The following is a 15339-nucleotide window of genomic DNA, read 5'->3' as shown; positions in this document are numbered from 1 at the left end:
TGGTGTTCCGCGCCAAGACGTTGGCCGACGCGCTTTCGCAATCCTCCGTGTGCGCGGTCGGAAATCCGCCACCCGATGACACAGCTCCCCGACTAACTCTGCGGTCCATTTCGGGAAAGGGGGGGAACGCCCCGAGCCGCGGGGCCACTGGGCGGACTAGGAGCCACGGGAGGGGCCCTCGAGGGACAACGCGGTGAAATCAGGGCGCTTAGAACCCGGTCGCTATACCATCGCGGGCCTCGGGCCTCGCCCCCTCCATCGGACGCGAAAGACACCCCTCCTGGCCTCAGGGCCCTGGGGGGCGGGGCCGCTTGCTGACAGGACCCCCGCGCCGTCCCCATTGGGCCGGAGGATGAGTGACGCGGAGGCCCCGCCCCGCCCCGCCTCTCCCGGCGCTCCTCCCCGCGTCCGCCGAGTCGCTTGCGCTCAGGGAGCTGACGTGTCGGGGAGGCGGGTTGCGGCTCCTCCCCTCGCGGCAGCCACTCGTTGCAGAGACGGAGGGGCGGGGTGGCCGGGGCCGGCGCTCCCCCTGGCCCGAGCTCCCGGCCCGCCCCGCCGCCCCGGCCCCTCGGATGAAGGTATATATCAGGAGCTGGCGCTGGACGCAGATGAGTGGCCGCGCCGAAGGAGTCGGAGCTGGGAGGAGCTGCGGTCGCGCCGAGAAAGGTGAGGGGTGCCCAACGCAGTCGCTGTCTCCTCCCGCCATCCCGGAGTAGGCGGCGGGATTCCGGAGCTGGGGCGGTGGGGGGCCGGTGCCGCCACGCACACGCTTCCGAGGCCTCGCGCGCGACGTGGACACGCGGTGCACGTACGTGCACAGAGCCGGCGTCTGGGCACACGCGGAAGATCCCGCCTCACACCCGCACCGCCTCCTGTGCCCTGCGGCGCCCCTCAGCCTCGGCTACCTGGCCGGGAGCGCTGGCGTGAGGGGGCCCCAGAAGGGCAGGGTCTGCTTGTCGTGCGGCTGGGAGTGGAGCCTCACCTGGACCTGGACGGGGGCCTTGAGGTTCTCAGGCAGGGGACTTAGGCCAAGCTTGGGGTGGGATCCTACAGTGGGGAGAAGTCGTTGCAACTGTCCCATGGGAGCGAGTTGGGGTGTCTTGAATATATGAGGGAAAGACTCTGGAAGCGTTGACAGTACAGTAAGGATTCGAGTTACCTGTGGAGGACCTGAGTGAGAGTGGAACAGAACCTTACTTGCCGCTTTTGTTTTAATACGGGTAATGGGAGAGGGTTGAAATGTCTGGCTTTCCCCTGGCTTGGCCAAGCAGAAAGATGAGATTGGAGGATTTAGAGCACACATGTGCTGAACATATGGTTTCCTGAAGATTTTATTAAGTTTGGCTCGACCCTATGTTATATTTATTTGTACGTGGCTTATGATATCTGAAACCAGGTAATAGTGATTATGATACTATATGTATGTTATTACGTAGTGCCTTTAGTTTAAGGTCTTCGTGGTGAAATTAGGAAAATGAAGGCAGTTTCTATTCCTTCACTGTTGCTGAGCTGGCTCCCTTAGCTAAGGCTAAAAAAGATTTAATATCCTATTCTGTGAAGTATTTGTAGGATTCGATGGTTATGGCCCCTGTGTTTTTCTAAAGGTTTGAGAGGTTTACTTACCAATTTGGGAGGCATAAGGAAAGCAGAAAAGGAGCGTGAAGTGCTAGGTATCTTTTATTCCTGTCTGCATGTGTTCAGTCTGTCAGACTCTTTGGGACCCCAGGGACTGTAGCCCACCAGGCTCTTCTGTCCTTGGAATTTTCCAGGCAAGAATACTGGAGTGAGTTGCCATTTCCTACTCCAGGGATCCTTCCCAACCCAGGGATTGAACCTGTGCCTCCTTTTTCACCCCTGAGCCACCTGGGAAGGCCAGATATCTTTTATGCTAGGGTTTAAATTCCAATAAAGGTATATTTACTTCCCTTATAACTCAGTTGGTAAATCATCTGCCTGCACTGCAGGAGACCCAGGTTCGATTCCTGGGTCAGGAAGATCCCCTGGAGAAGGAAATGGCAACCCACTCCACTATGCTTGCCTGGAGAATCCCGTGGACAGAGGAGCCTGGCGGGCTACAGTCCATGGGGTTGCAAGAATCTGACACAACTTGGTGACTAAACCCCCACCAAACCACCACCACCAAAGGTATATTTGATAATGGTGGACTACTACAAATATGTCATTGTTGTTGATGCAGGTGCATTGGGGTGGGCATATCAGAAATTTTGTCATAATTTATAGATCTTCAACTTTTTCAGACTTTGGCTGTCAAAATAAAAATCCTAACCTAGTCTCTTATTCACTACTGCTTACCATTACACACAGGCACACACCTCTTATTAGAATCAATGGAGGAAGTGCTGTTCTTTTTGTGGGATAGAGGTAGTTATATCTGGTTCATCCTGTGAAGTTCCTCTCCCGCTGTCCTGCACATTTCCTTCCTTTTCCATGATGGCATATGAAATCAGTTTTGCACAGTGAGTCAGGTAAAAGAACATCAAATGTGTCTATATTTCTGAATAAAGAAAGTCCAAATTACTTCTTTTTCTTGCCGTCTCTCTGTTTTACACACACACACACACACACATACACGCATAGACATCTACACGAAGATAACAGAGTCCTTTTTTCTCCTGAGAGGCAATACAGCATGATGGTTAAGAGCATGCAGTTAGGAGTCAGGCTGTCAGGATTTGAATCCTGACTCTTTATCACCCTCCTGGTTTTGGACTGTCGGCAAGTTATCTCTGTGGCTCAGTTTCTTCCTCTGTAAAGTAATCGCAATAACAGGACCTAAGGGTTGTTTTGAGGATTAAGCGAACAGCTGTCTATAAAGCAGTTAGAACTGTGTTTCTGTATATCTTAGTGTTTGTTGTTATTGCCCCTTCAGGGGACACCCAGATGTAGGTTTTCTTAACCTGAGTTTGTAAATGGTGTTTGATGCTTAATAGTCTTCATCAGGTAGCGAGGATTATTAATCCAACTTTACCAGCAAAAGGAAACAGGGAAAATAAGCAATTTAACTGAGCTGCAGAATTTTGCTCTGAACTACCTTTTACTATTCTTAGAGGAGACGATAGTTGGGTTTTTCTTTGGTAACTACTTTTCCTCCGTCTTTTATATCTCAGTTAAATAATGATAATGCAATGATGATTCTTTACAGTATGTCTCAAATTATCCTTCTCACTTTTATTTCCTCTGCAACTAATCTGGTTCCTCTTTGGTTTTTCATGCCTGCAGATGTGTTTTAACTCGTTTTCCTGCTTCTAGTTGTCTCTCCTTACAGTCTCTTTTGTGCGATGCTGTTTTCTCTCATGTCTCTAAAGCATGGTGGCCCGGCCCTGTTAATAAGCTGTGTTGGCTTCCTGTTACTTACTTGGTTAGATCTAAATTCCTTTGCTTAGTTTTCAGGGCTTGCTGTTCACACGTTAGCCCTACCTTAAATCATTTCCCATCATTCTACATAAAACTTTAACTTTCTTGCCGCTCTCTGTCCTGTTCATGTGTACTTCTCGTGGACAACAGGCTCTGCTTATTTCTGTTGTTGTTTTTAGTCACTAAGTCTTGTCCAACTTTTTTGGACCCTGGGTACTGTAGCCCGCCAGGCTTTTCTATCCATGGGATTTCCTACGCAGAATACTGGAATGGATTGCCATTTCCTTCTCTAGGGAATCTTCCCGGCCTAAGTTTTGAACCCATGTCTCCTGCTTGGCAGATGGATTTTTACCACTGAGCCACTTGAGAAGCCCACTTATTTCCTAATCTTATCTATATAATGTGCTCAACCCTTGAGGCACAGCTAGATCATGCTTCCTTTGTGAACCCTTTCTGGACAATGCCTGTCTTTTGCATTTATGTGTATTAGGTAAGTAGACTAAATATTTCCTCATTCTCTTTTTATTGTATGCAATTTAACATTTTGCTGGATTATTATGGAATACTCTTAAAAAGCATTGTCTTATCCCTGGATTGTTTTGTGTAGATTGCTTGTCCTTTAGGGTTTAATTCTTGGTAAAGATGGTGGACTTATTTTATTCCTTCTTTGCAGGAGTTGCCTTTGAGATAAAACCATATTTTTTATGACTGTAGGTATTTCTGTCTCCTTGATATTGTTGTATTCTGAATTCTCTATTTCTGTTCTTAGAGATAAAGGGAGAAAGGTTGAAAATATTAAGCAGTTAGTTATTTTTTCAGTAGTAGTTTAGTGGAGTGTAAAGAGGCAGCTAGAGCCTGGGAATCAGACTGCCATATGCTGCACGAGTCAGCTGGGTTGCTTTGCTTCTCTGTGCCTTGGTCTTCTCACCTGTAAAATAATGATAATAGTAGTATTTCTGTCGTATGTGTGTGCTCAGTTGCTCAGTCACGTCCGACTCTTTTGCTACCCCATGGACTGTTGCCTGCCACACTCCTCTGTCCATGCTGTTTTCCAGGCAAGAATACTGGAGTGGGTTGCCGTTTCCTATTCCAGTAAACAGGGTAAAACACTTCATTGCTGCTGCTGCTAAGTCGCTTCAGTCGTGTCCAACCCTGTGCGACCCCAGAGACGGCAGCCCACCAGGCTCCTCTGTCCATGGGATTTGCCAGGCAAGAGTACTGGAGTGGGTTGCCATTGCCTTCTCTGAAACACTTCATTAGGTTTGTGTAAAATTTAAGTTATGTCTTTCTTTGGTTTATGTCTTGTTTTCTACCCCAGTAAATATTTATGTTCAGTTTTCAAGTTGGCCAGGGCCCCAGGATAGCCAAGAATAAATTGCTATATAGCAGGCAAAGATAAAGGGCCATGTGTGCTGTGCTTAGTTGCTCAGTCGTGTCTGACTTTTTGCAACCCCATGGACTGAAGCCCACCAGGCTCCTTTGTCCATGGGATTTTCCAGGCAAGAATCCTGGAGTGGGTTGCCATTTTCTTCTGCAGGGGATGTTCCTGACACAGGGATCGAACCTGTGTCTCTTGCATCTTCTGCATCACCAGGTGGATCCTTTAATACTGCACCACCTAGGAATAGAGTTGTTGAAAGTAAAATGAGACCATGTAAGCAAAGTACTTGGTGCAGTACTGGTATATAAGAATAATTAACATTGTCTTACAAGTTTGGTCTCTTATGAGTATGATCACGATGGAAAAGCAATATTTCCTTAACATCAAAGTGTTTAATTATTATTTATTTTAATTCTACTAAAGAAATATTTTTTGGCTGTGTTGTGCTGCTTGTGGGATCTTACTTTCCCAAGTAGGGATTGAACCTGAGCCCTAGCAGTGAAGCACTGAGTCGTAACCACCAGGGAACTCTCAAGGTTTTTTTCTTTTTAATGTACTCATTTTTAGCAGGAAAAATTTCTTTAGGTTTCAGTGTTGGACTTTGACCTGCTGTTGATTCCTTTTCTCTTTCAGGTTTACAGGTGCAGAAATTACACCTCCGTTATCACAAAACTTGGCTATTAGAGCATTATGAATGTTAATGACCTCAAACTCAGGTTGTCCAAAGCTGGGCAGGAACACCTGCTGGACTTCTGGAATGAGTTGGAGGAGGCCCAACAGGTAGAACTTTATGCGGAGCTCCAGGCCATGAACTTCCAGGAGCTGAACTTATTTTTCCAAAAGGCCATTGAAGGATTTAACCATTCCTCCCAACCAGAGAAAGTGGATGCACGGATGGAACCTGTCCCTCGAGAGGTGCTGGGCAGTGCTACCAGGGATCAAGATCAGCTGCAGGCCTGGGAAAGTGAAGGTACTGAGTTTGGAAAGATTTGCTGTAAGGTTTTTTATGAGATATACCATTTAATGGATTTAAATCCACTAAAGTAACTTGAGTGACATCATTAATATTTTGACTTCCCTAAGACCTTAAACCAGGTGACTGATCCAGAAGTGACAGATTGTGTGGCCAGGACACTGTGGTAGCTCCTGTTGCCAGTCCCTCCATTCTCTTTTCGTTTCTGGTGCCACAGTTCAGTCGTGTCCGACTCTTTGCGACCCCATGAACCATAGCATGCCAGGCCTCCCTGTCCGTCACCAACTCCTGGAGTTTACCCAGACTCATGTGCCTAGTTTATGGCTTTTCTCTTTCAAGTCCAAAATTAACTCCAGTCTCTTTCCTTTCTCATTATCTGTACTACTATTAGATTTCCCTTCCTGGAGCACAAGCTAAATGTTTCAGTTCATGCTGGCTTACTCCAAAAACCTTCCCTAACCCAGCCCTAGCTTGCGTATCTAGTCCTGTCTTTTATGTTTCTCTCCGATTCTACTGCCTCACACATTTCAGCTGGAACCCATAATTCATCTTTCTCTGAACATTCTGTTACGCCTTTCCTGCCTTTGCTGGTGCTTGTCCTTAGCTGTGTCTGGCCTTTGCACCTTCTGTATGTGACTGGATCTCCTTGTGAGGCTGCCCGTCTCCTGGAGCTGTGTAGTGCAGTGGTTCATTCTCCAGGGTTCATCACCTCTTTTTCAGTGTCCCAGGCTGGAGTTATTTGTGCACGCTTTTCTTTCATTCTTTCTTATAATAAGGGTTGTTTATGTCTATCTTCATTGTCACAATGTAAACTTTTAAAGAGCAGCCCATGTCCTAGTTTCTATGTATATCCATAGTATTTAGAACAGTATTTTGCAGTTATAAGTTGATTGATAAATGTTTCCTGAATTACTCCAGTGCTTTCTCCTCTAAAGCATATCATAAAATCTAACTCTAACCCGATAATGAGTAATAATGAGTACTAATGAATGCTTTTGAAAATGGTAAAATAACTAAAATTTAGTTTTTCTTTTGGTGGGGTTAAGAACTGTGGTTTTTATAATCTACTATTCTGTGGTTTTTATAATCTTGTACTCTGTAAGTACAAGTGACTAAATATTGCAGCTCAGGCCCTTGAGTATTTGTCCATGCTTCTTGGCAAATCTGGACCTTATTTCCTCAGCTGTAGAAAGAACAGGCTGGACTCATACTTTTCTTTCCTTTTTAAAAAAACATTACTTTATGGCAAAAAAATATTAATAATATCAAAGTAACAGAAATAACTGTAGAGAAGTTGCTGATAACCTCATCATATCTTTGTTTTCATTTGCCCGCATTGCCACCTAGTAGTTGGTAATATACATATTTACTTTTATGGATATGATTTATAGCCTGTATTCACACTACACTGTGGCTATTTTTATTTTGTCTTTTGCTCTTTGGCACTCTCTGCATCTTCCCAGAAAAGAAACATAACTACCATTATCAACCTTCTTCTGTACCATTATCTTCATGTCTTTCTCTGGGCTTACAGATTTACTCTTTTTCAAACTGTATTCCAAAGACCTCTAGGGTTTTGACTGCTGGTGAGACTGTTTCAAGTGGGAAGGGCAGAAACAGATGCTAAACAGTAGGTCTCCAACCCCTTCACGTCCCCACTCCAGGAGCAGTTCTACTTTGACTTATTTTGATACATACATAAAACTTGATACCTGAGGTTTTATTTAAAAGGGCTTGGAAATTAAAAACATTGAAATAATTGGATGATCTTCAGGGAGGGCCCTTTCAGATTTTAGAATGTTAGTGTCTAATGTAACTTCTCACTTAGAACAGGGCCCTGGCACTAAGATGTGAGAGGGACTTGCAGGCAGATCCTTCTGAATGGAGGACTGTGGTGACACTCTGACCCTCACTAACTTTGGATTCATTAATCCTTCTCTCCCTCCCTGGGTTTCAGAAAGGCTTCTACTTCAGACCAAAAGCCACACAAGGCCTTTCTTTTCCTCTGGTATGCCAACTGCCTATATTTCTCCTTGTGGTTCTATGGGGAAAAAGTCTTAGAATTAACTCTTTGGAAAGATAAAACTTTGACGTTGTATAATGGGGACCATGAGCAGCAATGAAGACTTCTTATACATGGAATCTATGTATAATTCAATTCTTCTTACGTTGGAATCTATGGAACAAGCCCAGTGACCTTTCATTTAAATTAAAATCCAGAACGGTTACAAGCAAGTCTAGTACAAGAAAGTACAAAGCAAACTTCCTTTTGGCTTACGGTCAAGGAAGCAATAGCCAATTGTGGCTTTAGCAGTAGGGGTGGAGAAGGAGACTTTGGAACAGACTTTACATCCTTTTCGCTTAGAAACTACCATATGTGTGCAAAGTTTGTAACAAAATGAAGTTTCTTCAGTAAGTTATCTAAGGAAAGAGAGTTCCATTGCAAAGATTAGGATGCTTTATTTCAGACAATAGGAGATTACTGATAATTGTATCAAAGACAACCGGGCCCCAACCCCCGCACCCTTGCTGCCCCTGCCCCATCCCAGTGCCCCAGGAGAGGGAAAGTAAAAGCATTCTACAGTAATTTCAGAGTGTCTGGTGACTATTGACATCAGACATTTTAATACCTAGGGTGGAAAATTATTGCTGAAGGATGAATACGTAAGTGACCACTGTGGTCCTTCCTGAAGAGAGTTCTTGTTTTAATTTATTTCTGGAAGCACAGAAAATGAAAGGTAGAGGAGTCTGAAAAATCTCTCTTATAAAACTCAGATCTTGAAAGAAGTAATTTAGAAGCTTTGATGAGAATATTATTTTAGAAAGGATACTTACTCTGGAAAAATATATTTGCTTAAAAAATCCATTCTTTATAAAAGCAACCCATGCTTGAACTGAACACAAAACAATCTTTTAACTTTATGTTATAATAAATTAGTAGTCAGTGTTAGCCTTTTTTTTTTTTTGCCTATGAGGCATTTAAAAAATTAATTTATATAGCATTATGGTAGAAAAGTAAATGGATTGTTTAGAAAAAAATGTATTAATAACATTATGTCCTCTACATTTTCTGAAATCTAGTGCTCTGATATTTCTAATAGATTTGTTTTATTTTAAAAGTCACATATATTTTGGAGAGGTTGGAAAATACTAAGAATTACAAGAGAAAAAAGATAAATCTCTGCTGTCTCACAATCCAGAGATACTCACTAGTAATATTTTATAGTATTTTCTTATATACACACACATACATTAGGTTCATAGTTCATGTATAGTCATGTAGCCTGCCTAAGAATTTGTTATTACAAAGAAATTTCAAGCTTATTTGGAAACAGATATTTGGGACAAAAAATAGTATAATGAAATTCCACATATATATCACCTTAATTACATAATTTTCAAAATTCTGCTTCATATATCCCTCTTATTTTTCTCTGCTATAGTATTTTAAGGCAAATTGCAAACATTATGTTATTTTTATCCTCATAAAGTTTAGTATGCATCTCTTAAGTACAAGGACATTTTCTTCCCCTAATTACAATGCCGTCATTATACTTAATGAAATTTATAATAATCTCCCAGTATCTGAAACCATTCCAAATAGAGATTTCCCTTATTAGTCTACTTTTCATTCTTAATAGTTTAGGGAAGTAGTTAATCTATAAAATAATTGTTTAATCTGTGAAATGTGATTAAAAATTAAACTCTTAGAATACCTCCTCTTTCTTGTATAGTCTTCCTTTGTTTGCACCAGTTGATTAGCCTATTTACCCCACTGCTTGTCCAGTAGTGCCGACAGTTTAGACAGAAAATTCTGACGATGCTGTATTTCAATAGCACCTCTGCTAGCCTCTTTGTTTCAGGCACATGCCCAAATCTAAGAGTATGTTTGAGAGGAACTAGTCCAAGCAGGAAGTTATCCAGGAAGCAGTTGACCTGGGAGAGGCTACTGTAAACTCCTCTCTGTTTTCTATAAGTGTTACTAGGAAAACTGTTCAGACTCTGTTGGGCCCACATGCCTGACTCTGAGGAGAGAGCTCTACCCGTGTCCTGGAAATTGCTCACTCTGGCTTGATTTCTTTTCTCTCTTTTTTTTAAACCTGTGATTTGATGTGTGTTAGGTCCTGACCTCTGTGGGAAGGTAATTAACTCTCGTGTCATATAATGAAAAGATGGGAAGGATGATATAGTACTAAACTTTTCAAGTTTTTTTTCCCATATTTTTGTGGAAGTTTTGAAATAAAAGTTCATAATTTCCTAAGTGTCGCATAGGTTAAGTATGTTTTAAGCCTGTTTATAAAAACAGTCAACATTTTTCAGATACGTGCAGTGCTGCCTATATAGAATTATACAGTTTGAAATCATGTGTATTGCCATGTAACTATGAGGCTTACAGAATTTTATTGGCCTACTTAATTTCAAGAAATATTTGGTCTGTCATAAAGCAGATACTAATTTATGCATTACACACTTTCGATAAACAATGCAGTTTTATTGCAGTAACATGGATCAAGTAGATGAATACTTCAGCTCGGCAGGGTTTGATATTGTTAACAACAGCTATAGCTGCATTTAGTTCTTGAATTGCAGCTGGCTTTAATACTCTAGGGACTGCTTGCTTTCTTCTTGTTTTTCTCTGTGTGCTCATGAGTCAGATGTATAAGCAGGAAGAAGTTAATGTAGACACCTTTTTATCACAAATATTTATGAATTGTGTTATAATTCATTATAATAGTTGTGGCTAGCTGGAGATGAGTTGTAAATGTAGATCTGCCTGTAAATGTACACCTGGCAAGCATGGCGTCAGTGCTGTTTTTAAGACATAGTGATTATATGCGTTATCAGGTCCACAGGTGGAAAGAAGAATTGGAGAAAGTATGGAAAAAGAATTGGAGATGTAAAGCAATTATCCTTCAATAAAAAATTACTTAATTAAAAAAATAAATAGATGAAAAAATTAGGGAAAAAAAAAGAATTGGAGAAAGTGTGGCATTGGAGGGCTTAGGAAACAAACACATGCCATTTATTTGAATGAAGGAAGAGGCCACTACCAGCTGTTGGTTTGCAAATCTTTAAAGCAGAACCATTTGGAAACCATTTGGAATGAAGCAGTGGTTTAGGGAACTGATCCAAGGAAGAGAAAAGGTTATACAGTGATAATTTTGATAACTCGTTAGAACCTAGGGAAAGTGCCGATTGATGTTGGGTGGCCATGAGGCGAGCCAGAGTTGAGACATGGAAGTGACTCTGGAAGTGTGGCTCTTAAAGGGAGCTGAGAGAAATAATGTAACTTTGGACTGAAGGTAAAAGTGAAAAATCAGGAAGGATGACTAGAACCACATTAACAGATTGTTGTTTAGTTGCTAAGTCATGTCCGTTTCTTTTGTGACACCATGGACTGTAGCTCATATAGACAGGCTCCTCTGTCTATATGGATTCTCCAGGCAAGAATACTGGAGTGGGTTACCATTTCCTTCTCCAGGGGATCTTCCTGACCCAGGGATCAAACCTGTGTCTCCTACCTTGGCAGGCAGATTCTTTACCACTGAGCCACCAGGAAAGCCACATTAATAGTACAACAACTTAAAACACATGTGCTCTATAAAGAAAATAAATAGTACAAAAAGAACAAAGATCTTTGTGTCCAGAATATTTATCTGGGACTTTGGGGGAACACATTTAGAAATATTTTTGATTCCAGCACCTTTGGTGGTATATGAGGGTTGAGCAAGTAGTAGTAGCAGTAGTGTTAGTCATTCAGTTATGTCTGATTCTTTGCAGCCGCATGGACTGTAGCCTACCAGGCTCCTCTGTCCACAGGATTCTCCAGGCAAGAATACTGGAGTGGGTAGCCATTTCCATCTCCAGGGGATCTTTCTGACCCCGGGATGAAACCTGGGTCTCCTGCATTGCAGGCAGATTCTTTACCTAATGAGCGACCAGGGAAGCCTGAGATAGTATTGAAAAACTCTTTTTTTGTCTCACTTAATGTGATTAGAAGGAACTGTCTTAGATCTGCTGGGTTAAAATATGAACATATTGTATATGTATTATATCTGTTTTCTAAATTTTGAAGAGTTCTGCATTCTGAAGTAAGCTTCTTAAATAAATCTAGTTTAGGTAAGGGTTTGTGGACCTGTAATTTTAAATAATGCTTTTTGGGTCAGCGACGGCAGAGTTAAATTTATTTCCTAGAAACCATGGTTTCTTTGGTAACTGAAGACATAACCAAATGGAAAATGGTTTTCAGAGCTGCTTTCTTTATATGGTTCCTGTTCCCTTCAGATTGCTTCATCTCAGCCAGTCTTTGTTACATGGTGGTTGTAGGGCCTGTTTTAAGGGCAACGCAGAGCTTGAATGCTGTTAGAAATTCAGTCTTTGACAAATTTTGGAGAATGTGGGCTCTTGGCCACCTCAGCAGCTTTTTCATGTAGGGTGATGGGTAAGATTTAAGAAAAGGCAGCACAACTTCTCATTAATTCAATGGAAAAGAGAAGAAGGGTCAAGAAGGCAATAGGAATGACTGTTATACAGCACCTAAAATTTATGGTGCTGTATAATATATCTGTTAAATGTTTGGAGAGACTGCTGGAGTCAGTGCAGTGTTGGTGAATAGGCCTCGGAGTCAAGTTCTAATCCTGATTCACACTGTTTAGCTGTATGACCTTGGGCAAGATCCTTAACTCATATGAGCCTATTACGTCTTAAAAGGGTAAAATTATACTTACCTCTTAGATTACAGTTACTGTAATAATAGCTGGAGTCTAGCATTACTCTTGATATTTTATTTTCAAACTTTAATAAGGTACAGTGAAATGCTGTGGAGAAAACAAGGACAGTCTCATCATAAGCAAGGAAGAAAGAGAGAAGATTAGTTCTCAGGTAGCTAAGCTCTCTGCTTCATATCAAAGGGGAAAATTATGGAAATATCTAATGTGTTTTTAAACTTTTTGATTGAAAAAATTGCCAGAAAGTTCCTGCATAATATCCTTGGCTATGCTTAGTTACTAGTGAAAACAGGTTGTAGAATCAGGATAGTTTTGATTTTATATTAGGTTTATTAAGAATATTTTTCTGAGTTCACAATGTACTAGTATATTAGCTGTAGCAAAGCCTAGGTCTTCCCTGGTGGCTCAGGATGGTAAAGAATCTGTCTGCAGTGCAGGAGACTGGGATTTGATCCCTCTGTTGGGAAGATCCCCTGGAAGAAGGGAATGGCTACCCACTCCAGCATTCTTGCCTGGAAGATTCCATGGACTGAGAAGCCTGGTGGGCTACAGTCTATGGAGTTGCAAAGTGTCAGACATGACTGAGCAACTGACACAGACACACAGTGTATCAAAAACATGTAAGACCAAAAAACCCCCCCCCCCCCAACACATAAAGCATAAAGTTGGTAATTTAGACAAACAAAAAAAATTGATACTGGCCACCACTGCTCCCTTTGGCTTGATCTACAGTTATGGATAGTGACCTGCCTCATTCATAGAATTTCTGAGAAGTTTAATAAAAGTGTGAAATTCAGAAAAAAGGACATAACCTATCAAGCATAGCTTTATCACATTTGACCTTTTACAGCTTTTCTAGCTTCTGAGAGATCCGCTCTATATTTTACCTCTTCCCGCAGGTTATTCTACCTTCTGGTGCTGAAACTGTCCACCTAGAGAGATGAGGTAGTTCCTAGAAATGGTATATGGCAAGATTTTATTTTTGTTTTTTTTTCAAATCTAAACTGAGAGCCTCTGTCTTTTAATACCATTTTTAGTTTTATTGTTTCACTTGCAGTTTCACAAGAACTCTGTGTTTCACATCCTTCTGAGCTGCCCATTAAAAAAAAAGGCATTTTAAACAATTTTATTGAAGTATAATTACATGTAATAAAATGCACTAGTTTTATGAGTTTTTAAAAAATTTATACATCCATAAAACTACTGCCCCAATCAAAATATAGAATATTTCCATCATCCCACAGAGTGTCCTAATGCCCTTTGGCAGGCATATTCCCTAAGCTCATTCAGTTGAGTTTGATTTCATACCTGGGTATCCTGACATCAGAGCCTAGCTTCTTAACCATTGTTCTGCACTGCTTCCCCAACTCAGGATTTCTTGTCTTTCCATTTACTGGATGGCAGTTTGTCTAGTATATTTACATGCCAATTGATTAATCAGTTATTATTGATTGATTTATAGGCTGGGGGTAACTTAATAGCATCATCATTCATCCTGAAGTCTGGGGATCTTCTATCCTTTTTCTTTACCTGCCGCAACTAGTAAGTTGTCAGGTGCTTATAAAACATTTGCAGCGTCTCTTGGTCTTTGCCTTCCAACCTTATCAGAATAACAATTATTGGTTCATTACAGTATATTATTAATTATCTGGTGTTTGTTTGGATTATATAAACTTCATTTTTTAATAATAAAATGTTTTTATTAACAATGTAGTCATCCATGATTACTTGTGAATTCCTTGTTCTTTATGGCTTATGCAGTTAGGGTGACCCTTTGCAGCTACCTTTCTATGTGTAACCCTAAAGTGTTGAATTATAGAATGATACAAGTGTTTTCTTTTTTAGGACTTTTCCAGATTTCTCAGAACAAAGTGGCAGTTCTTCTTCTAGCTGGTGGGCAGGGGACAAGACTTGGTGTTGCATATCCCAAGGGGATGTATGATGTTGGTTTGCCATCCCATAAGACACTTTTTCAGATTCAAGCAGAGCGTATCCTGAAGCTTCAGCAGTTAGCTGAAAAATATCATGGCAACAAATGCATCATTCCATGGTAAGATATCTCTCATTATTCATAGCAACAAATGCATCATTCCATGGTAAGATATCTCTCATTATGGGAGAGTGTCTGAACATATATTGGCTTATAATATTCAAAATGCATATATACTTTATTCATAAGCAGAGGTATTTCCTGTTACTACAGGTTTTCTTGGGAGCTGTCCTTTATATGTTAAAATCAATATGTATTATAGCTAGGTAGATAATCACTATAGCCTTAATGAGCAGTATATATTTATTTCCAACTTTAACCCCTACCTGAGCACTCTTGGATCCTCAGAGGGTTCTCTCAGTCTGTAAACTTCATACTGATTGGTAGTTTGTCTGTGTACAGAGTTTGATTGGAAATCAGTTTCCCTCTGAAATTTGGAGGCATTGGTCTATTGTTCCAGCGTTGCTTTTGAGAGATCTGTTGCCATTCTGATTCTCAGTCTTTTTTTCTCCCTTTTTCCTCTGAAAGCATTTGGAGTCTCTTCTTATCTTTAGTAACTGAAATTTCATGATGATGTATGGATCTGTTTCCAGTCACTGCTGTGGGTACTCAGTGGGTTCTCTCACTCTAGAAACTCATGTCCTTAAATATTGGGTTATCTTGTCCTCCTGAAACCCCACCCTTTTGCCCCCGCCCCCTCCCCCACCCGAAACAAAACCAAACCAAACCTGAAAGCCTCACTGATTTCTCTGCTGTGGGCCAAACTTGGATTCTGTCTCTGCTTGTATGCCAGCTCCCCAGGGCCTATCTCAGCCATTGTTCATCTTCTGAACACCAGGAGATTATGAGAATTCTGCTCTGTTTTTTAAAAGGTTTTGATTTAGCTCTTGAA

At 41.3% G+C, this 15339-nt stretch overlaps 1 protein-coding gene across 3 annotated transcripts in view; it reads left to right on the top strand.

Annotated features, from left to right (window-relative positions):
• The first annotated feature begins 537 nt into the window (after positions 1–537).
• The window catches only part of UAP1 (UDP-N-acetylglucosamine pyrophosphorylase 1), a 34549-nt gene continuing 19747 nt past the window's right edge, over positions 538–15339 (top strand). For 2 of the 3 annotated variants that reach the window (XM_052637165.1, XM_052637163.1), the window contains exons 1-3: positions 538–666; positions 5390–5726; positions 14303–14507. In XM_052637165.1, coding sequence (XP_052493125.1) covers positions 5447–5726; positions 14303–14507 — 485 coding nt within the window. In that variant the 5' untranslated portion in view covers positions 538–666; positions 5390–5446. Of the gene's footprint in view, positions 667–4430; positions 4636–5389; positions 5727–14302; positions 14508–15339 lie in introns of all 3 variants that reach the window. The other variant, XM_052637164.1, reaches the window with a different exon arrangement.

The sequence above is a fragment of the Budorcas taxicolor genome, chromosome 3, assembly GCF_023091745.1.
Source record: "Budorcas taxicolor isolate Tak-1 chromosome 3, Takin1.1, whole genome shotgun sequence".
NCBI classification, from domain to species: Eukaryota; Metazoa; Chordata; class Mammalia; order Artiodactyla; family Bovidae; genus Budorcas; species Budorcas taxicolor.
The sequence above is the reverse complement of the archived record's forward strand: the minus strand, read 5'-3'. Positions and strand labels throughout refer to the sequence as shown.